Here is a 22,588-nt window from a genome sequence, read left to right as displayed (position 1 = left end):
TTCTTGGACAAAATGAGAACCAAAATATTTTAGAACCGAAAATTCGGTTTGGTTCTCGGTTATAACCAAACAAAACCGAATCAATTACAAGCAGCACACGAGAAACCATATTGTGAAGAAAACTCGCCGTACCGGGAGCTAGTCCTCGTGTAGGGAAGTTAAGGCGGGGTTCAGAGATGGAGGAAAGCCGGAGATCCCAGGACGAGAGCAGGGTGTGGCGGCCGGCGGCACTGCCATGCCGCGCCGGTATGGCAGCCGGCGCCGGGCGGCTAGAGTTGAGCTGGGAACCGGGTGAGTGCTGAGGGTCGGGGTTAGGCGCAAGCAGATCGATGAGATTCGGGAGCATCGTTTTTCTTTATGGGCTGGTCTTGGAGGGAGGGAGGAGGACGTTTTGGGAGTTAGGCTGAGGACGCACCACTATTTCTTGTGATGGTTTGAATATTCGGTTCTTCGGGTTTTTTCGGTTAACCGAGGGTAGTAACCGAATTAACCGAAGAAACTTCGGTTCTATAGGTTTGCTGACCGAAAATTTAATCGGTTCATCGGTTTCGTTCCAATCGCCTCGGTTTTTGTTCTTCGGTCATCGGTTTCAATTCTTCGGGTTTTATGCCCACCCCTACTGCTTAGCGGTGGCCTAAGGCTGGTGGAAGGGGATAAAGTACACAAGGGACTGGCATAAGGTTCCTCCAGCCTGTCGCTATCGGTATGTTTGGATTCTACCCCAGCCCACCACGTCGAAGCCTTGGCTCGCTCACGATTTGGTAGATGATCTTTCCACCCGCGTCTCGCCCGCGTGTGGGCGCAAAAACCAACTAACACGGGCGCATTTGTTGGGACATTGCGGAGGCTCGACAACATGCAGGCTCCCAACCAAAAAGTGGCCCTCGAAGCGTGGCACACCTAATATTGGCAGGGCATGCATGGACGCTAAACCAAGCAGACCCTATCGCTTTGACCGGCGAGATAGTATGGAGAGTATACCATGGCCCATGCGGCTTTTTCGGTGGGTGGGAAGAATGCATTCGAGTGGCAAAATATATACCACACACAAGTCATGCTAGGCAAGATAATTGGGAAATGTATGGAATAATCGTATGTCTAAATGACGAGAGAAAGGCTAGGACAGTGACTGAAGATGAAGATGCCATCCTTAGACTTAGCTAGCACATAGTTGGGTTTGGGATGTATCGTGAACGATAGGAACTCAGCTTGCGCAGCATGTTCTAGACAGAGGTGTCCATCATGTGGTTTCGTTTGAATCTCGTGGTGTGGCAATTGAAACGAGTTCTACCAGGTTCGATCCAAATGTGTTGAGAAGAGAAATGATTGGACTGGGGCGGATCGACCACAAAAGAGGACTGGACCAGTGCCGTTTGGGTTCAGACCAAAGCTTAGTCAAACCAGTTGAACTCATAGGTCCAGCCCAAACATCGAGGACAAAACAACGTCTGCGCACCCGCCGACCGCTCGGTGCTCGCATCAGTATTGCGATTTGAAACAAAATTGTACTCGTACCTTCCATAAAAATATTATATGTATCTATATGTCTTTTAAATAGATACATTCATATTTAGACAAATTTGAAACAAGAATTATGAGAGCGAGGGAGTACAATCTTACGCACAGAGCCACAAACTGCCCTGCGCTTTGTGCGGCATGGCATATTGCCAATTGCTTGACCTGCATCATGTCAAAATTGTAAAATTTGATCGCACGTGAAGCATTTCCGATGCTCAAATTAGGGATCCGCCGCCACAAGCTCTGTTAGCATCTCCATCCCCAACTCTGCTTGCTGCTCAAGTAGTTATGTTAGGCCTTGTTTGGCATTAGTGCTTTTAGTGTTTTCAAGAATCTTATCCACTCAAAATTGAAGAACGCTATAAATCTCAAATGATTGTTTGGTGCTAGTGAGAAATTAGAGGAGATTATCTCTAGTTTTTCTTAAGAAAAAATCACTTCTTCTCATGCTCGAACTAGTGTTTTTTTTTAAAAAAATACACTAGTGCCACATGGTCTTGGGGGTTTACTGCTGCCATCTGCCGCCACGAGCTCCGTGCTCTCGCTGCCCTCCTTCGTATATTATCCCCAATTCAGTGAATTGATCCCGCATCTCGCTATCGGATTCTGAAGTTGGCGACGAAGACGATGACAAGAAGCCCGCGCTCATAATTTATCGCCTCTCCCAGGCCGCTGGTGACGGCGCCGTCCTAGATTCATCTGAAGACCACTTCCCCTTCTCCTCCGATGTCTCAACTTTACATGTGTTTAATTCGTGACCGGAATAGATTGATTCAGAATTAGTTTTGTGCCTGAACTGAAATTAGTTGAGTATCTTTGCAGTAGCTGGATGTAAGCTAGATTGCCTCCATTTTTATGCTACGATCGGTCGGCTGTAATGACTAGTGTTGTTCTCTTCTTCTTCTTTTTTCCCTCTCTGTCTCGGGTTTTGTTAACCCTCCATCGGAATGCATATTAGTTTGCTACGGGCTAAAGCTATGTTCAGGTTATGGATTCGAATTTGATTCAACTTGCTGCATCTTCTGCTGTATGAGCTTTCCACAGTCTTCTTTTACGGATCACCCGGCTCTTGTTCAACTAAGAACCAAGCAACCATGACCAAGCGGTAAATTCGATCAGCAATCTCAAGACCAATGATATTTACAAAAGGAACCAAGAAATAGGTTGGTGTAGATGGGTCAACTAAAGGGGCACGATATATATCACACGTGACATGGTAGACGAGAAGAAATAGAAAATTGTAGGCACGACAAGAGAAGGAGAGAAAATTGCTTCTATGTCTTGGCGGGGGATAGGATTTTGTGACCCCATGAGATTAGCTCCAAGCCCCCAACCATATGGGTCTGGGATGCATCATGAAGTAATCCGGCACACGAACGGACCATATGTCATGGACAATGAGAACTCGTCGGAACGAAAGAAATTTGAGGTATGGGAAGCCATTATCAACATCTTTTTAGACCAAGGGGGTGACCCGTGAAATCATAGTTGTGCCTTCTGTTTCTTAATACTAGATGATTCCCCGCACGTTGTTGCGGACATTTTTTGTTAAATTGAGTAGCAACAAAAGATTATCCAAAACTGAAAACATATAACAGAATTGTATAATGTATTTTTCACTAAAGTGGCATGAGGGAAGCAGCATGCATGCATATGAAAAATATGAGTTCCCAACAAAAGTGTGAACAAATTAATGATGTGAGAACATAGCATGCTTCCATGTTGAGAGAAGTTAAGTAGTGAGGTTCTACTACTTTAGATATAGAAGATTTGGGGTCTAAATTTTCTCATTCCTAAATTTCTCCTACGTTGTGCTCGTTTAAGAGGTGCCAGTCACATGTAACCAGTTGATTTTTAGTTTACACAAAAATCATTTTAATCATGGACTGTACTACGCAGCAGCGTTTCCCACCTAACTCGATACAGCGGCGCCAATGAACGCCCCGCTCGCTCGCTCTGCGCACCTGCTCCTGTGCGCTCGCTCCCCAGCGACGCCTCAGCCACAGCCCAAGCACGCAAGCAATTGGGCCTGACACGGCCCAAGCAGCTCCCGTTGCCCCGTCGTTGTCACGTCCTTCACTTTTTTCTGGTTGTACCACACTTGTGCCTTGTTTTGATGGAGTGGGTATCGGATGCTTAGTTCATGTTTGTTTTTTGAAAATATAACAGAACAACAGTTTAGGCTTGTATATCCCACCTTCTTCACGTCAGCAGCTGACGCTCAGGGCAAATAACGTGGCAAATGGTAACTCAAATAAAAATGATCGCTACGAGCAACAGCTAATGTTAGGGGTAAAAATATATGGCAACCTTGCAGTGGTAATTTTTTTTTGTAAAAACTAGAATCAATAACCTAATCATTAGGAGAAAATATAATAGCACGTGAGCAGTGATAAACAACATGGCCATATGCTCAAATAAATTGGTAGCTAGAGGCAAAAATATGACAATTGATCAATGATAAATGACATGTCAAGTAGGATCAAATAACCGGGTAGATAGGGACAAAGAAATGTGGCAATTAAGCAGTCATAAATGACATGTCAATTAGAATAAAATAGTCTGGTCGGCAGGGACAACAAATATGGCAACTGAGCAATAATAATCGACATGACAATTATGATCAAATAACTTGATTCTTATGGACAGAAAAATGTGTCAACTTAACAATAATAATCGACATGGCAAATATGATCAAATAAACTGGCTATTAGGAACATAAAATGTGGCAATTGAGGAATGGTAACACATCATGGCAACTAGGATGGAATAACCTGGTAGCCGGAGACAAAAAATGTGGCAATTTAGCGGTTGTAAATGACATGGCAACTATGATCAAATAGCCGGTTGCTAGGAACATAAAATGTGGCAATCGAGTAGTGATAACCGACATGGCAACTAGTATCAAATAACATGATCGCTAGGGACGGAAAATGTGGCAACTGAGCAATAATAATGGACATGGCAATTATGATCAAATAACATGGTTGTTAGGAACAAAAAATGTGGCAGCTGAGTAATAATAATCGACATGACAATTATGATCAAATAACATGTCTGTTAGGGATAGAAAATGTGGCAATTGAGGAATGGTAAAATGTCATGGCAATTAGGATGGAATAACTTGGTCGTTAGGGACAAAAAATGTGGCAATTGAACGGTTCTAAATGACATGGCAACTATGATCAAATAACCAGGTCACCAGTGACGGAAAATCGAACCGTGGTAAACGTCATGGCAAGTAGTATCAAATAACCTGGTCGTCAGGGACGGAAAATGTGGCAACTAGCAATAATAATCAATATGGCAATTATGATCAAATAACCTGGTTGTTAGGGACAGAAAATGTGACAATTGATCAATGGTAGAACATCATGGCAACTAGGATGGAATAACCTGGTCGCTACAGACAAAAAGTGTGGCAATTGAGTGGTTGTAAATGACATGTCAATTAGGATCAAATAACCTGACAATTTTTCGTAGATGTAATGTTTGAAAGACAACTATTTCGAGATGAGAAACAAGTCAGGCATAAAGTAAAATCGTATATGTATTGACAGGACAAAACAAAATCATCTCTCCACACATCCATTCGTTTCTACTGCACCTTACAACTTGCAACAAAATGATGATATACATGTACAAGAATCTAACGACGGCAGAAACCAACAATGGTACATGCAAGCTCTTATGGGTTGGACCAAACATCAAACACCTTTTTTTTTAGGGAAAACATCAAACACTTGAGGGCACTGGGAACAAGGAGCCGTTCTATGCAAGGAAGCCCAGCAGGCAGCAGGCGCCAGGGGGTTCATGTCTAGCCGGAATACGGCCACGGAGGGTAGGAAGGGGGACGAGGAGAGCATAGAGAGGGAGTGACTGAGTGAGCCATAGCGACATCCGTGTGTGACGTAGTTATCTCCGTCGCCATGCGCGCCTAGGCCTAGCATGGCGGACTTGGCCGGGTCAAGCAGCCCCTCGCCGTCACGAACTCGGCTGGGTCAAGCAGCCCGTCGCTGTAGCCGTCCGCGGCGGGCAGAACCGCCGCCTCCTCTGCTCCGAAATATCCTCACCTTGCGTCGTCGGCGTGCAGGCTCCACCTCACCGATGCAGATGGTCGCTGTTCGCGGCGGACCTGCTGCAGCACGCCAGCACCGGAGCCACCGCTACGACTTCGATGTGCCGGTGTAGGCCCCCGAGGAGGCCATGAAAGGGGGCTGCAAAAGGCGGAGGGCGTCACCGCCGGCGACGACATCGACGTCGGGATGCCTCGCGGCGGGAAGGGTACGGTACCGTCGCTGCGCCGCACAACATGTCTGTGTCGTCGACGTCGAGGGGCGCTGGCGGCGGCGCCGAAGGCGAGGCGGCAGCGGCGGGGAAGTGCAAGAACGAGGAGGGCGACGAGAGCAAGGACTGTTCGGTGGCGGCCGAGGCCGGGCTCCGTCGACGACGCCGCGCCCTGCTCGAGATTTGGGCGCCGCACGTGCTCAGAGAGACAAGGAAAAAGGGGATCGGGAGATGGGGACAGAAAACGGAACGAGAGAGAGCATCGGGAGGAAGCGCCGTGCCATAACACCAAGTGGGGCGCCATAACACCAAGTGGGGCACGTGCCCCACTTAGAATCCCTGTTTAATCATTTAGTGATTACATGATTAGACACATCGCTCCCATGTTGTATTTAATCAACGACTTCGCCGCTAGAAGCTATATCTTGATTAAGATACGGTATTTCTCCCTTTTCATAAACTAGGTTGCAAAATAAAAATAAAAAACTAGGTTGCCATGTCAGATTTTTTATTAGGTGACATGGTTTAGATACAGTACAACGGCGGAGGCTGAGTACTGGGACTGGTCTAATTGAGAGAAGTAAAACCATTTTGCAGTAAACCTTTACGAAGACTACCGAGAGGTTAAAGTGGACAGGACAGTTGTGTGGGAGAATTTATAGAGATGTCCTCTGAAAAGTTCGGGCCATAACCTAGAGACTAGAGAGAGGAGAGGGAGCTTCTCTCCCCTGTATTTTAGTGTGTTCCGGTTCCCATGCAAGCGTCGTTCTCATGACAGGACTGACCAGATACATCTACCTGACGATCGATCGAGAGTAGGGATCTCTAGGTAAGTGCCACGCCTCGTCTCGGACTAAGTGAGAAGATTCAGTGCCGAGCCGTGGTTTAGACTACCTACTACCCCTTCCTGATCTTGTAGGGTTGTGATGCACTGGGAAGTCACTCCACACCGCTCTTTTCAGCAAGTCTAGCTATGATCTGTAGTGCCGGTAGGAATGATAGCGGAGCTGATGGGTCTATGTCGGTACAATACTATTTCCATATGAGTAAACTCTCTTCAAGTTTATGAAATTTCACCATTAATTTAGGTCCAATCCAATCAAAACAATTCCAGTCAAAGGAGAAGTTTCCGAGACCAACAGATGAATGTATACCAGATGGATGGCAAAATTATGCCTGAAGAAAAAGTGTTTGCCTGCCAGTTACTACTAATGATCTAGAAATCTTCAGCTAGTGGATAAATAGAAAAACTTTGCTACAAGTAACTGGAGGCAATGCACTACTATCTGTTCGATTTCCGACTTCGCCGTCAGCAGTCAAAACACTCTGATATTTCCATATGAGTAAACTTTCTTCAAGTTTATGAAATTTCACCATTAATTTAGGTCCAATCCAATCAAAACAATACCAGTCAAAGGACCAACAGATAAATGTACACCAGATGGATGGCAAAATTATGCCTGAACAAAAAGTGTTTGCCTGCCAGTTACTACTAATGCTCTAGAAATCTTCAGCTAGTGGATAAATAGAAAAACTTTGCTACAAGTAACTGGAGGCAATGCACTACTATCTGTTCGATTTCCGACTTCGTCGTCGGCAGTCAAAACACTCCGAGCATGGATAATATGCCTTAACTCCATTTTCTCGACCCAGTTGTAATTTAGTTGGTGAAACCTTAAGTTCCTCTATGAGCACTTGACGTAGCTTTTCATTCTCATCCCGGAGTTCGTCAATAACTCTCTGGTGCTTCAGTATCTGGATAAGCAAGAAATGCAGAACCAATTAGTAGTCAGCCATGAATGAAATCATAAGTATTTTTTTTACAACAATGAAATCAGGAACGAAAGATAAATAGTAACTGCAAACCATTAAATGTGATTTAAACAATAATCACTGTAGCAATTATATTAAATATTTATCTGCTGAGATGAAAATAGTATTTTACTTCTTAAATAAATAAATAGGTCAAGGGCACATCATTTTAGGTCCGCATTGGGTGGACATGAGTATGAGTAACACATCTGACACAAAGGACAGGGATAGAACTACCAAGCCTTAGAGTAGAATTATAAAGTGTGATTGAACTCACCAACTGAAGGACGTTATCCATCCCATGCAAATTTACCGCCTGTAAATGAACAAGAGGAAAAGGAGTGTCCAGAATGTCCATTAGAAAACAATGTTTGAACAAGAAACATTGAGCAGCAGAAGACATAGCTGCAGCTCATGATAATGGATCAATATATGTACAGGTTACAGAGAATCTTGAGGTGAGGTTTTAGTACATACAGCATCCCTGATGTCCGTTTTTGTATTGTTCTGGAACAGGGGACTCTGTAGAAAATTGGCAATGACCTTTTCAGTTCGACTTCCTGTTATTGTCTCAGGCTGCATCCCATGCTGGCCATGCAAGCCATGAGTAGGTTGTACTTGCGATATTTCATTGCTTGAAGTATGGTGGAAATTACTTTCCACTGTCTTAGCCTCTACTTCTAGATCCATGGGCATACCATTGGGAGTTTGTCCATTGGTAGGCAAAGAACCAGCTGTAAGATTTGATGTAGCTGACACCCCAGGGGAATCCTTCAGCTTTGAAGTCAACTTGGACATAACTTCCTAGAAAAAAAATAGTCCTGTGAATGTCCGTGCAAGAAGAAAGGAAACAGAGAAAATATCAGGTAAACTTGGTGTTAAGTTATGTACTGTGACTGAAGATTGAATATCATGAATAACTCGTGGTTTCAAGGCAATTCCTGAAAATTGAAGATATGCTTTACTGATTTAGCTTCAGATCACAGAAAACAAGTTCATGGACATGTGCGAGAAAAATGTAGTCATAGACGTAACATTAATGGTTCCAATATATTTGTGGTGCATATGATGTCTAAAAGGAAATAAGGTAAGTTTGGCAATTTGTGGTAAGAAAACATTAAAGCAGTAAGTGGTGCAGCAATTGAAGAAATTGCTCATGCAAGCTACTCTGGGCGACTGCTAGTCTGCTAGACATGAAAAGTGGTTCTAACAAGATGAATGGCATACATTGCCGTTTCTATTTCACAAGGATGAGATCTTTGAAGCAAAGTAAAGATGAGCTGACAACCCCACAGACAGTGAACAAAAAAGGGGGAATAACAAATTATAAATTGAAGAATCAGTGCATCACAATGTCATCCTAATATTAATATGATTGCTATATGTGGACGACTATACACTATGATGTGGCCCACCAAGAAAAAGAACAGATATGACAAACACACAAGAGACAATGCACTACTTGACAAGGAGGGGAGGGGCATAAATGGAGATAAGCAATAGTTGCATATAACAGAAACTAGATTTTCCAAGACAACATCGATGGAAAAAAAGTTTACAGGGCTAAATAAGTGCAATAGCTGCAGTGTGTACCTATTCCAAAACCATGTCCTATACCAACTCCACAACCAATACCTGCTTCAATGTTCTTTAACCCCACCTTCCTTAGCTAGAGCACGAACACAGGGAAGAAAATTGCAAAATCAGATCGAGAGAATCAGTAAATACATAATCAATGCAAGTATGCATGCATATGATCATGGAAAAGCAACTTACAGCAGAATTAATATGTCTCGTGACACCAGAAAAAGAATCGGTTGCACCTCTTGTGGCACTCATAACTTGCTGAAGGCCCGGTATCATACCTGACCACCAGAGCATGAGCCATTTTCTTAAACAACAACGACTCCATAAAATTTAGTCGATTTCTCATACTGTATGGCACAATAAGACTCACTTAATACAGCATGGATGCGCACGGCGTTGACTATCAGCAAGCATGAACTAAGCAATTAACACTCCACTTCCCATTCATTCCCAGACACCCAATTCTCGACTTAATTAGGCTCCTAGATTACCCCCATTTCAGTTAAAATACAACCCTCTGCAGGTACAAACACATAGGGCAAACTGTTCCACGGAATGCACCCCCAATTCATCACCCACCTCAGCTGTTTGACGAATTGCCGAACCCGCCGACTCATGACCGAGTCGATCGATTTCCATCCACGACAATCCTAAAAGCGAACGGAACGGCAGCGCATGCGTAAGGTTATCGTTACCTAGGTAGATGGGGCGGCCGACGCCGACTCCAACGCCGCAGCCGACGCCGGCGCCAGTGAAGACCTGGAGAACCTTCAGGCTGAAGGGGTTCTCCATCCGGAACGCCGGTGAGGGCGGGAGCCTTCGCTCCCTCGGGCTCGCCATCCGGGTCGGCCGCCGGCGGCAGGATGGGGAGCGGTTTGGTCGCGGACCACTACCTCGGAGGCTCGGAACTGTGTCCGTCGTCGTCAGCAACGGTGGCTGGCCGTCGACGAGCTGGGCTTAATCGCGGGAGGTGCTGGTGCGGTGGTGCCTGGTGGGCCGACCCGAAGAATCTACGGAGTATTAGCTTTTGGAAGAATTCGGACGGGCCGTGTGAATGTGTGATAACCCATCAGTCGATCACCCTTTGCCGGACTCACCTCCCAAAGTCCACTTCTCTCTCCTTTTTTTTCAGCGTGCGTACGGCTATTGGAAAAATAATTTTCAAAATAAAATTCTAAATATTGAAATAATTTAAAGCCCTTGCAATATGAAAGCAATGATCAAAAGGTATTCGAAGCGAGCAAACAGGCTACATATTTTTTTATCCTCAAAATCACTTTGATGCATTAAAGTTTCTTTCTTTCTCGTGTGCATGGAGCACCTTCATACTTGGTAACAATCTTTTGCTCCAAAAAAAAAGGAACTATACACGTGGTAAAAAAGACCTGACCCTATGCACATTACGTTATGAGATCAAACAAAACCAATAATGCTCTATGGAAGTGAAACAAGACCTGCCGCCTCCTCGGACTCTTATGAGGAGTTCTGCTCCGGTGACGACGACACATCTTTTGGCGACTCTGCGCCTCCTCCATCTCCAGATGGTCGCCCTGACTGTCTTGATGTCTTCATGCCGCACGTCCTCCTCGAACACTTCAATAACCTTGCCTATGCGTATGTCCATCCGCTTGCTTCTAGCCCTGCTTTCTTCATCCGTCGCGCTCTTCGGTCCCGCCAGTTCCACCCCACTGCCTCCCTCCGTCCATCCACTCAAGGTGCTGCTCTTGTTTGTTTCGGGTCCCGCTATGAGCGTGAATATGCCGTTCACAACTCCCCCAATGTCGGTAGAGAGCACACTGTCTATCTCAACCGACACAACGACACTGAAAATCGTTTCCTTTTTGATAACAGGAACCTGGCTGCTCTCTCTCTCATAGATTACCCTTTAGAACACTGGTTCCCTGAGCACATTCACAACTCCACTGCTCCTTTTGCTAATCCTTGGGAAATTGACCCCATCTGCATCTCCGGCGTCAACTATTCACAGGTTCTAGTCAGTGTCAAGTCTAGGTCACTTTCTGCTACTCCTAGGACCTTACCTGTGCACGGTTGCTCGGGGGAGGGGACCATTGCCGAAGTTCACATCGTCCACTCACAAGATCTCCCCCTGTCCACGAAAATAATCCCTTTCCCCCTCCCTCTCCCGATGGTTCCGGCGGTTCCGGTGGCGGTGGCAGTTTTGACAATGACAATAGTGGCGAAGGAGACTTACCTGCTTTCATGGATGCTAACTTGGCACCCCCTTTGCCTCCTCCTGTCATGGCTACTCCTTCTCCTTTCGTGCGTGCAGTTCCTCTTGATGCTAAACCTAAAAATGTCTCCATTAAGCTTTTTCCTGGGTTCTTTGACGTTCATGTCACTGGCTCCAACGGTGAGATCGGTTTCTATCGTCTTCCCATGCAGATCGCCGGATCCGATGGCCTCCTTGTTGCTAACCTTGCCACCGCCTTGCAAAATTTCTACTGTCGGTCCTTTCAAGAACCCCATGCACACCATCGAAGTTCTCTGTCGTGACACTGAGACCTTGGGGGCTTGCTCTGAACCTCCCCTCTCCCTGGCCGATGCAAATCGGCTGCTGCTCCACGACTCTGCATCGCTTCTGGCTTCCTCGCCGCCTGCTCCACGACGCAGTGCCAGGCTCGCGTCCATCGAGTCTCCGACCTTCACCTCGATCCTGGACAAAGCCTCTACTCGCAAGAAACAGAAGATGGAGGGAGGCGCTAAGGGCGCTCGCTATGCCAAAGGCGAGCTTCCTGCTGTGGAGCTCTTGGAGATTGCTGACGAGGGTTGTGTCTCTCTTTCTTGCCGCGATATCATCCAGTTGGCTGCCGCTTGTGGGGTTGATCTTGTCGAGCTTCAGGGTGTGACCGACGTTCCTTAGATGTTGCACCTTTTACGCTCAATGTATCCTCTCGCGTTCCTAGTTCCTTTTCAGTTTATTGAGTTGGTGATCTTCACCTTGTATCTTTTTTCTTTCCTCTTTTTTTCTCCTTTGTCCCCCCTGTACTTCTCTCGGTGTTGTGGTCAGTTTAATGGTTAGATCTTTTCCGATTGTCTCTTGGAATATTCGCAGTGTGGGTCGGTCTCCTAAATGCACGGATATTAAACTTGCTCTCCTCGCTGCTTCTCCATCCATTATATGCATGCAAGAAACTAAGCTAGTTGACATCTCTGTTTTTAAGGCGGCTTCCTTCCTCCCCCTTACTGTCTCTCCTTTATTTTTTCTCCATCGGACGGGGCCTCTGGTGGGCTTCTTGTCGCTTGGAACAATGGAGACTGGGATTGCTCTGTTTTGGCCCAAAAAGATTTCTCTCTTACCTGCTCCTTCTCTTCCCGAATCTCGGACGTCGCTTTCTGCCTATCCAATATTTATGGCCCGTGTGATTCCGCTGCAAAACCGGCCTTTCATGCTGAACTTGACTGCCTGGGCCAAGCCGTTAGTGGGCCTTGGGTTTCGATATTTCAACCAGACCTTGTGGCCCGCCGATCGCTCAAACTCTAATTTCAATAATGCGGAGGCCTCTCGGTTTGCGACAACTATCTCCTCCCTCCAGCTTCTTGAGATTCCTCTACTCGAGCGCTCTTTTACCTGGTCCAATCAACAATCTTCCCCTATTCTCGTTCGGCTAGATCGTGCGTTTATCAACTTGCCGTTCAGTTCGCGTTTTCCGAACTCTACCCTTTCCTTTCTCCCTCGTTCTACCTCCGACCATGTCCTGATCGTCCTCTCTGTTTCCTCCGATGTTCCCGTGCCTTCTGTGTTTCTGCTGGACATCTTCTCCTTCTTGATTCTTATTGCCAGCTTACCAATCGCGTTTGGAATAGTTTTGGGCCTTCTCATGCCTCTCGCGGACAGCTTGGGCTGCTCTGTCATCGCTTAAAGAGGGTAGGGAGGAAACCAAAAAATGGTGTCGTCATACGAGGTCCCCCACTACGCTCGCGAAGAATTGTCACACGGTCATTTCCTTCCTCGACAAAATCGAGGAATCCAGAGTCCTTTCTCTCGGGGAGTTCTCACTTCGGATCGCAGTGAAGCAATCCCTTCATCGTCATAATGCATTGCTCGCTGCTTTTTGGAGACAACGCGCTAAACTTAAAGACTGTGTCTTGGGCGATGAAAATTCAAAATATTTCCACACCTGCGCTTCGATTCGTCTTCAAAAAAAAATCAAATCCGGGTTCTTGAGGTTAATGAGACTCTGATCTTTGCCCACTCCGCTAAGCAGAAAATCCTCACCGATTATTTCACCTCCATCATTGGGATCCCTGGCTCCTCTTCTATTGAGTTTGATCTCTCGGAGCTGCTGGCTACTTCAAGCCTAACTTCAGTGCAGGCCCAATCTCTGATTGCGCCCTTTTCGGCAGATGAAATCAAGGAAAGCTTCCTTTCAATGAATGACAACTCCAGTTCCGGCCCTGATGGTTTTGGACCGGCTTTCTTCAAAAAATTCTGGAATCTCACTAAGCACGACCTAGGCCACCTCATGTCTAGTTTCTTTTCCCACTCTGCCGATCTGAAGCGGATTAACAAAGCTTACATTGTCCTCCTTCCCAAAAAGCAAGGCGCCTCCTCCCCCGATCACTTTCGACCCGTTTCCTTGCAGAATTGTTGTCTCAAATGGTGCGACTGGCTGGCCGATCTCAATTCCTCTAGTCAATCTGCCGTCCTTCTAAATGGTGTTCCCGGTCCCTGGATTCAGTGCCGCCGTGGTCTTCGTCAGGGCGACCCTCTCTCGCCGTTCTTATTCATTCTGGTCGCGGATGTCCTTCAACGTCTTTTGCTTAGGGCGTCCTCCCTAGGCTTTATCTCTCATCCGATTGATGATTTTCTGCCCTGCCCGGTCCTTCAATATGCCGACGATACGCTTATTATTTTGCGAGCAGATTTCTCTCGGATTTCCTATCTGAAGGAGGTGTTGCTTCAATTCTCTCATGCCACTGGGCTCCAAATCAACTTCCACAAAAGCACCTTCGCCCCTATTCATGTCGACCCTGAGGAAGCTGCCTCCATGGCTGCCTTCTTGGGTTGCCAAATCTCTCCCTTTCCACAGTCTTATCTGGGCTTCCCCTTTCCGCTCATAAGCTTAGGCTCTCTGCCTTCCGCCCTATTATCGACAAAATTGATCACCGTCTTGCCGGATGGCGTGGGAACTTGCTCTCTATTGGTGGTCGAGCTGTTCTTGTTAAGGCGGCTCTTCGGGTAATGCCAACCTATGCCATGAGCGCAATTCTCCTTCCTGCGGGCCCGATTCACGAGATTGACAAACGCTGTCGGGCTTTCTTCTGGACAGGAGAGGACCATGCTAATGGAGGAAACTGTAAAGTGGCTTGGGACATTGTCTGTGCCCCCGCTTCTAAAGGTGGGTTAGGCTTCCGCTGTCTTCGCACTTACAATCTTTGCTTGTTACTGAAACACCTTGCCAAAGTGCACTAACCGGGTCAGCCTCCTTGGGAACAACGCTTCGCCTCCGCTTATGGTTGGTCCCCTCTGCGGGATCTTGGCGATGCTCACCACCTTGACACCCCGGTTTGGAAAGACATATCTTCCGGCCTTGATTTCTTTCGCTCCATTTCTAAGGTTTCAATTGGCGATGGTCGGGCAACTTCTTTTTGGTTCGACCTTTGGGCGGGAGATGAGACTCTCGCCACCCATTTCCCAGCATTGTTCTCACACTCCTTGAGGCCGAATATTTCTGTTGGTGCGGCCCTTCTTTCATTCGATAGTCTTACCACCTTTCACCCTAGGCTCTCCCATTCGGCGCTTCTTGAATTTGGCAACTTGCAAATTTTGTTGTCTACTGTGGTCTTGAATTTACCGGTTCCAGATGTGCACGTGGGGCGGTTCGATGGCAAGTCCATTACCACGAAGTCTGCTTACTTGGCCTCCTTCTCCTCTCATTCGGATGATCCGGTTGCTGCTGTGGTCTGGGACAATTTCGCGATGAGCAGATGCAGAGTCTTCATGTGGCTGGCCAACAAAAACAGGCTTTTCACCAACGATCGACGCTTCCACCGGGGGCTAACTGATTCTGCCAAATGCCCTTTTTGTGACCTACCGGAGACGTCCCTGCACATGTCCCTGCGGTGCGCCTCGCTCCGCCCGATTTGGGACGTGCTTCAGTCTCTTCACCCTAATGCCACCGCCTGCCTCAGTCTGACCGATCTTTTGGCTCTTCGCCCGTGCGACAAAGTTCATTCTTCGGTGCTTATTGCTGTGCTTTGGAACATATGGAAAAGACGGAATGCCATGGTGTTCATAAATACACTGGAAGATACCTTCCTCCTTATAGAACGAAGTTCCTCTGATATCTCTCTCTGGTCCTCTCGCTGTAACTCGCCGTCTAAGAAGTCCCTTCTAAACGACTGGGCAATTATGTTGGCCCACCTGGCTAGAAACTTGTAATTACTCCCCCCCCCTTTGTATATCCGCTTGTAAGGTTACTTGCTTTTTAATAAAGTTGTGCAGGCTGGCTGTTGCCCGCCGTAGTTCGGGAGTGAAACATCATGGGATAGTCGCATGCACCAAGGAGTGTCATGAGAGTTACAGCGAGATCTATCAATAAGGCAAAATGTCCAAAAATGGTAAGACCCATGCAGTCATTCTTAGCATATACTTACTGAATGCGTTTGGTTTCTACAAATGGGTTCCGACAAATTACTAGACCACTACTCCTTCCTAAAAGAGTGGACGTTTGGGCTTTCCTAAGAAAATTAAGCACTTTGCAAAAAAACACTCTCCTTCCTTTCTCCCCTCCATTACTCCCATGCCCTCGTTCCCCACGCCCTACAACGACGCTGCCGTGCCGCTATCCCCTGCCAGGGCAGCCTCCTCGCCGCTCCCTCCGCCCGGCTCCTCCTCCAGCAGCAGCAGCTGCCGCAGGTGCGCGAAAGAAGGCAGCCATTGTTGCAAGCTCCACAGTGGCTGGAGTGGTGTTTCTCGTGTGTTAGCAGTGGCGGTAATAATGGTGTCGCGGCGGGGGCGCAGGAGCAGGCAGCGCGTGGCCGGTGACGAGGACCACAGCAAGGGCTCGGGAGCAAGCAACACGTGGCCATTGCCGCCACCAATAGCAGCAGCACCACCACCATCAACGGCGGACAGGGAGTTCTCATGGGAGCGGGAGGGTGGGATGGGGGAAGCTAGTGTTCTGCGGCGGCGGGGTATAGCCTGGAGGAGCTGCTGCGGGCGTCGCCGGAGACGCTGGGGAGGAGAAGCCGGGAGCATGGGGTTCCCCGCAGTGGCTGCCATGGGTGGGGATGAGAGCCACATCGTTGGATGGGAGGGCCGGATCGACGGACTGCAAGTTGGATCAACCGGATTGGATGCGTGAGTATTCGGTGGAGAGGATTTGGATCGGGGGAGAGAGGATGCGGTGGAGAGAAGAAGAGTTTGGGGACGGATTGGATGGTCTTGGCTGGGCTGAAATCATGACGGGGGGCTAAACGCAAAACTGACATCCAAACGTACGGTCTTTTCCGGACAAACGATGGAGCCAAACACACGCTCTTTCGCGGACAGAGGGAGTAGTCATAGATGCGGCATCACTACAGTGGAAGTGTTGTTATATCATCTGAGCTTCCTTGGCTGAAGTTGGCGATGAGAATCGACCACATTCTAATACTATTGCTATATTTCGGCAAAAACTAATTACAGTACGATTATTGATAGCATAATATAGCTACTGTATTTGAAGATTGGGGCCACCTGTCCGTGTGGCACCTAGGTTCTACTGCTTACGCACACTTTCAACTTTACGTCTCCACCCTCCAAACGAATTCAAATACCAAACACGAACCCCTCTAAAGGCCATTTCAAACCAGCCCCACCTCCACCTCACCGGAGCGAGACGCCGGCAGGTGAGAGGCCTTCTCCCCGCTCCTCTCCCCTCTTTTCCCGCAACGAGCCGGGGGAAGCACCGGACGAACAGGCCGTGGGGTGTGCACGGAAGGGGAATGGACTTCACGGAGTCGTACAAGCAGACGGGCCCGTGCTGCTTCTCCCCCGACGCGCGCTTCCTCGCCTCCGCCGTCGACTACCGCCTCGTGGTCCGCGACGTCGTATCCCTCAAGGTACCGCCGCCGCGCCGCGACTTCTCCTACCCGTTTCGTATCCCCCCTGTCGTTCGATTGCGGGTTTAGGGTCCATGCTGTTGGAGTAGTCGCTAGCGAATCTGGGTTGGGGCTAGTGCGATCTGGCGAGGCTCAGATTTGAGCGCCCCGGTGGAAGGAAACACGCCTACTTTTGCCTGATCCGTAGCCTCCCAGATTTGCCCCCCTTATCTGTTTTGCTAGAATTGTGTATTTTGGTCTAGCAATGTCGAATCTATGACACATGTGTACCGTGTGCTGTTGCAAATTGTACCATTAGAGTTACCAATACCATTGCAAATGTTCACGATTTACGTTGTCGTAGCAAGCTCATTGAAACTCCTTATGTTCACTTTTTTATTGTCCTAGCAAGCTCATTGAACTCCACATGTTCACGTTTTACATTGTCCTAGCAGGCTCACTGAAACTCCTTGGTAAAGTACGAACAAATCATTTCATCAATACCTTCGGCAAATGACCACTGAATATTTCAGGATGTCCAGTGATTACCTGATTATCTTACCATAAACAGCAACAGCATCACTAGTACAGCCCCAATCGGAATAGGCCTTCCCTGAGAACAGACCAGCCTGTCATACAATATGAAAATAACACTCTGACATGTGTCTAAACCCTCGTTTACACTCTGTTACTCTGAAAGACGTGCTAACAAATATGTAGATCTGAATACTGACTGTAACTAAGTAATGTGATTCGATCCAGAGTTGGACTGGAGAAATCTTCGTAGCAAGTGGTATGGAGCGGATAATACATGGTTTTGCTTTTTATGTGGAGGTTTAGATGGTGCATCAAGTTTGCACCTATTAATTCTAGCTGTTGTATTTTAGGTTAGTATTTGTCTCTATTTTATTGTCCCTCTCATTATTGGTTTTACTAAAACTGTGTAACCTCTGAATTACTCTTGGCTATCTTTTGGATTCGTGGAGGTTAGCATATTTATATTATATATTGTTGTCTCAACTTTTGGTAGCATGTAATGCCTTGCATCCACCCCCACCCCACCCCCTCCTAATGTTTGAGTTATTTTAAGCTGTGCATAATCTCATGTCGTTGTAGAAAACTGTCCATCAAAATTACTTTCTTTCCTATGCAGGTGGTGCAATTATTTTCATGCGTGGACAAAATAAACTTTGTGGAGTGGGCACCGGATTCAGAGTATATCCTATGTGGACTTTACAAGCGGCCCATGGTGCAGGCTTGGTCGCTGAGCCAGCCTGACTGGACCTGCAAGATCGATGAAGGATCTGCAGGGATTGCTTATGCTCGCTGGAGCCCTGACAGTCGTCATATACTTACTACATCAGAGTTTCAACTCCGTTTGACTGTGTGGTCTCTTGTAAATACCGAATGTGTTCATGTCCAGTGGCCAAAGCATGTGTCCAGAGGGGTTTCTTTTACTAAGGATGGGAAATTTGCTGCGATTTGCACCAGACGCGACTGCAAGGATTTCATAAATTTGCTCTCATGTCATTCCTGGGGGATTATGAGTGTCTTTGCTGTTGACACGTTAGACTTAGCAGGTGTTGAGTGGTCGCCTGATGACAGTGCTATCGTGGCCTGGGATTCAATTCTTGAATACAAGGTGCATGTGCTATCTCTTCAGAAACCTCTTGTTGTTCCATGTGCTCTGGCTTGTGACCGTAGTCAATTCACACACATCTCTATGGGACAGCTTTTACTTAGTTCCTTGATATATGCCACTTTTGAGAATCATCTCCGTTTATAGTATGTCATGATCTTCTGTCACTTTCTAGTTTGGCTTGCTATTATTCTTTCTCCTAAGTTCTCTTGGCAACTTCAAATTGAGATGGGCGTTGTTCCTGAGTTGCTTCACATGCATGTCTGTACTCTGTGCAACAACTTTTTGTTAGTCTCTTTGATATGTGCAACTCTTTCAAAATTATCTTCAATTACAGTATCTCAAGATGTTAGGTCACATCTTTCTAACTTGCCAAAGGTAGCTTAGTTAGTGAAATTGACATGGTGTTGCTTGAGTTACTTTGTTTCTTTCATGGTTGGGAAGCCACACCTTGCTCTCCTATTTCGAAGGGCAGTACGTCTTTGACTTTCATTTTAGTTTACTCTTGTGCCTCCTTTGGGACTTGATCTAATTATTGAATCTGGTGGATGTATCTATGTGTTTAATTTTGGATTTGAGGATTGGATCACTGGATTATGGTTTCCTTCGAAACATATTGTGTGATGGATTAACAAATCTCTCACTAAACTCTTGAAAGGCTCATCCTGACCATTTTTATAGTTCAACCAATTTCTTATTCAACTCTCTGGAGTTCCTTTTCCTGTCCTAAATAAAAAACGACACGAGGCGCATTGTTCGTGACGGGAGCGGCGATCGGTGGCTTTAGGCTTCTGCGGTTGACGAGATGCCTCACGGGCTTGTCTTTGAGTTCTGCTAGGCCGGCGGGCTGCGGCGCCTTTTGCTTACTATCTCTAAAGTGGGAACGGCCCAACTTTGCCTCTTTTAAGAGTTGGATTCTTGTTTCTGGGGGAGTTAGTGGTTCTTCCGCGTTCTGTACCTTTGTGTATTTTTTTGACTTTAAACTGTAAGAGCTGCGCGATTGCAGTCCGACGGTATATAGATAAATAATTTTTTACAAAGTGAGGCACCGAATTGCGACCTTCGAGGATCGAACTTTGGTGGGCTGCCAAGCACACCTGGCTGGCTGAGCACCCAAGCTATGCTTGGTTCTCGTACCTTTGTGTATTCGGCGTCTAGGCCTTTTTTTTTTTTTTGTGGTGCCAGTTGTAATGTTTGTCTAGTGGCCGTTGGTCGTGGCCTTGTCTTGAGTGGTCGGTTGTGTCGTCCTGTCTTGGGCTTGTAATTACATTCTTTCTATCAATGTATCGAGACGCAAGCTTTGTGTTTTCTCGAGGAAAAATCAACAACATGAGATTGTTAAATGCGGAGGTACCAGTTCGGAGATGTAAATTGATCATTCAAAGAACATGTCTACTGCAGGTTCTGATATATTCGCCTGATGGGAGATGCCTGTTCAAGTATTCTGCATATGAAAGTGGTTTAGGTGTCAAAACTGTTGGTTGGTCACCATGTGGACAATTTTTAGCAGTGGGCAGCTATGATCAAGCAGTGCGTACATTGAACCATCTGACGTGGAAAACTTTTGCTGAGTTCACTCATTCAGCCTCTATTCGAAGCCCCTGTAATGCTGCCATATTTAAGGTAAATCTATCTATTTACATCATTAATTGTCATCTCGGCAGATTTACTATTTGTTTTGGGTATTGAATTCGTTGTATTTATTCTTCACTATACATGCCATTTGATTGTAACAAAATATGGCACAGGAAGTGGATGACCCATGGCAGCTTGATATGTCAGACTTATGTCTAAGCGAAGGCTTCTCTCGTAACATGCTAGACAATGGCGCTGGTAAGATTGTGTGTGATGGTTTTGTACTGCTTATTATTGTTCGTTTTCCGTTGTTCCAGTGTTCTACCCTTTCACCATCATAACTTTGTTTCTTAGCATTTCTTGCCTGGCAATTGCCTTGTGAACTGAAATATGCTAACTACACAATAGGTCAAGAACATACATGACCAATTAGACATGTTAGATGGCGCCTTTTGTGTAATTTTAAGTTTTTACAATTGTTTTCTTGTATTGTTTAATCCTGTAATGGTTTTTCTGGTTTTGTTGTCAGAAAATGGCACGGAAGGAGGTTCTAGAGTAAAATATGCTGTGATGGACATTCCAATCACTCTACCATCACAGAAACCAGCTAGTGACAAGCCCAACCCCAAACAAGGAATCGGTTAGTTGCTTTCATTTGTCTTTTGATACCCCTATTCATGCTTGTTGCAAGGTCACATAATTAAGTAATGTTAGTGCAGTTAAGATGAATAACAATTAATAGCATCCCTTTGAGTGGTTTGTCAAGATTCTAGCAGAAAATTGTTTAAGACATTAGTGTGTTGTATTGTGGACTTAACTGCATTGTTAAAGTTGCAATTGCATTAGGAGTTTCCTTCCATGTAGGAATCTGATAACCTTTCCCCACCTTACAACATAATGCAGGTATGCTCTCATGGAGCAACGACAGCCACTATTTCTTCACTCGGAACGACAACATGCCGACTGCTCTTTGGATATGGGATATCTGCCGCCTTGAGCTTGCAGCTGTTGTTGTGCAGAAAGATCCAATCCGCGCTGCTGCCTGGGACCCTACATGTCCACGCCTTGTCCTGTGCACGGAGAGCCCACACCTGTATATCTGGACGCCATCTGGTGCTTGCTGTGTCAACATCCCCTTGCCAAATTTCCGGATCGTCGACTTGAAATGGAATTCAGCTGGAAGCTGTCTCCTCCTGAAGGACCGCGATTCCTTCTGCTGTGCTGCAATTGTATCTGCTCTGCCGGAGGAAGAACTTGATGATCAGTCTGATGATACTTCTGAAGACGAGTGATCTTGTATGTCTTGCTTGCCATCAATGGGAATTCTAGCCATTAGCTGGTGAAGTACGTTGTAATATAGCAGTAGATGAATTTGGGGGCAGCAACTTGCCAACTTGTTCTGATATGGTAGAATGGAAAGAGGAAGATGATTGTTTCTTGTACTACCACTATCATATAATTTCTGTTAGATTCATTGAAATTGGTTGAATTTTGTAGAGAACATGAATCCGATAGAGAATGGTGGTCATGCGAACTGAGCATAGATAAGGTGGTTGGTTCCTTGTGGTGTAACCAGCTCATCCAGGTTCAAGTCTCCGACTTGACATGGATGCTCGCATTTTCCTGAATTTATTTTAGGATCTAACCATCGTTGTGTTTTTAATGAGAGTGACGTGTGTCTGTACTGTGTTTTCTCAAAGAGAACGGTGGTCATGGGCACGAGATCAGCTGTATCTTGTAAGCAAATCGCAAAAGATAGTCCAGCTACAGTGTCAATGGCTTGCTTTCATGGGCGTGCCGATTGATATAGCAAACAGCTGTAATTTAATTGTCAAATTAAATTACAGGTTTCAAACATAGAAAAATAACGTTACGTATAAAAGAATTAGTTTAAGGACTTTTGCATGACATGGATATAGGTTTCAAACATACGGGACGTGCGATTTTTGGCCACGTAGCGGAAGGAAGCAACTCCTATGCCGTACGGCCGGCACATGAGCTCGGTCTACAGCGAAAACACCATCTTTCTCCCACTCGATCGGAAGTCATGCTAACTTCTCTTCTTCCTTTTTTTCCGAGTATAACCAACTTCTTTTCGAGTTCGATATGTCATATGTGCTTGTC

The 22,588-nt window shown here is 46.3% G+C and overlaps 2 protein-coding genes across 3 annotated transcripts; one reads left to right on the top strand and one right to left on the bottom strand.

The window, feature by feature from the left end:
- Positions 1-7,003: 7,003 nt before the first annotated feature.
- On the bottom strand, positions 7,004-10,267 carry LOC100824000. Of its 2 annotated transcripts, XM_010236702.3 has the most exons (8): positions 9,900-10,267; positions 9,394-9,482; positions 9,211-9,286; positions 8,509-8,558; positions 8,095-8,421; positions 7,895-7,933; positions 7,376-7,560; positions 7,004-7,091 (listed from the first exon to the last, which is right to left on the bottom strand). In XM_010236702.3, exons 1-8 carry the CDS (start codon positions 10,042-10,044, stop codon positions 7,088-7,090), a joined length of 915 nt encoding a protein of 304 aa, XP_010235004.1. In that variant the 5' UTR covers positions 10,045-10,267; the 3' UTR covers positions 7,004-7,087. The 2 variants fall into 2 exon arrangements, with proteins under 2 accessions (XP_010235004.1, XP_003574341.1); XM_003574293.4 differs by lacking the exon at positions 7,004-7,091 and having other exon boundaries at positions 7,138-7,560; positions 9,900-10,264.
- Positions 10,268-16,992: 6,725 nt separating this feature from the next.
- Positions 16,993-22,092, top strand: LOC100823691 (WD repeat-containing protein WRAP73). The gene is made up of 6 exons (XM_003574292.4): positions 16,993-17,271; positions 18,404-18,892; positions 20,291-20,512; positions 20,638-20,722; positions 20,994-21,104; positions 21,368-22,092. Exons 1-6 carry the CDS (start codon positions 17,155-17,157, stop codon positions 21,754-21,756), a joined length of 1,413 nt encoding a protein of 470 aa, XP_003574340.1. The 5' UTR covers positions 16,993-17,154; the 3' UTR covers positions 21,757-22,092.
- The last annotated feature ends 496 nt before the right edge of the window (positions 22,093-22,588 follow it).

The sequence above is a fragment of the Brachypodium distachyon genome, chromosome 3 (genome assembly GCF_000005505.3).
Source record: "Brachypodium distachyon strain Bd21 chromosome 3, Brachypodium_distachyon_v3.0, whole genome shotgun sequence".
Classification (NCBI taxonomy): Eukaryota; Viridiplantae; Streptophyta; class Magnoliopsida; order Poales; family Poaceae; genus Brachypodium; species Brachypodium distachyon.
The sequence above is the reverse complement of the archived record's forward strand: the minus strand, read 5'-3'. Positions and strand labels throughout refer to the sequence as shown.

What these genes read in the sequence shown, in the direction of transcription:
- LOC100823691 (XM_003574292.4), top strand. Translation starts at nt 17,155, where the DNA reads ATGGACTTCACGGAGTCGTACAAGCAGACGGGCCCGTGCTGCTTCTCC. An exon ending in GCGACGTCGTATCCCTCAAG is followed by an intron (nt 17,272 to 18,403) that starts GTACCGCCGCCG and finishes TTTCCTATGCAG; the next exon opens with GTGGTGCAATTATTTTCATG. An exon ending in CAACCCCAAACAAGGAATCG is followed by an intron (nt 21,105 to 21,367) that starts GTTAGTTGCTTT and finishes AACATAATGCAG; the next exon opens with GTATGCTCTCATGGAGCAAC.
- LOC100824000 (XM_010236702.3), bottom strand. Translation starts at nt 10,044, where the DNA reads ATGGCGAGCCCGAGGGAGCGAAGGCTCCCGCCCTCACCGGCGTTCCGG. An exon ending in ATATTCAATCTTCAGTCACA is followed by an intron (nt 8,422 to 8,508) that starts GTACATAACTTA and finishes TTTTTTTTCTAG; the next exon opens with GAAGTTATGTCCAAGTTGAC. An exon ending in AAACGGACATCAGGGATGCT is followed by an intron (nt 7,934 to 8,094) that starts GTATGTACTAAA and finishes GTTCATTTACAG; the next exon opens with GCGGTAAATTTGCATGGGAT.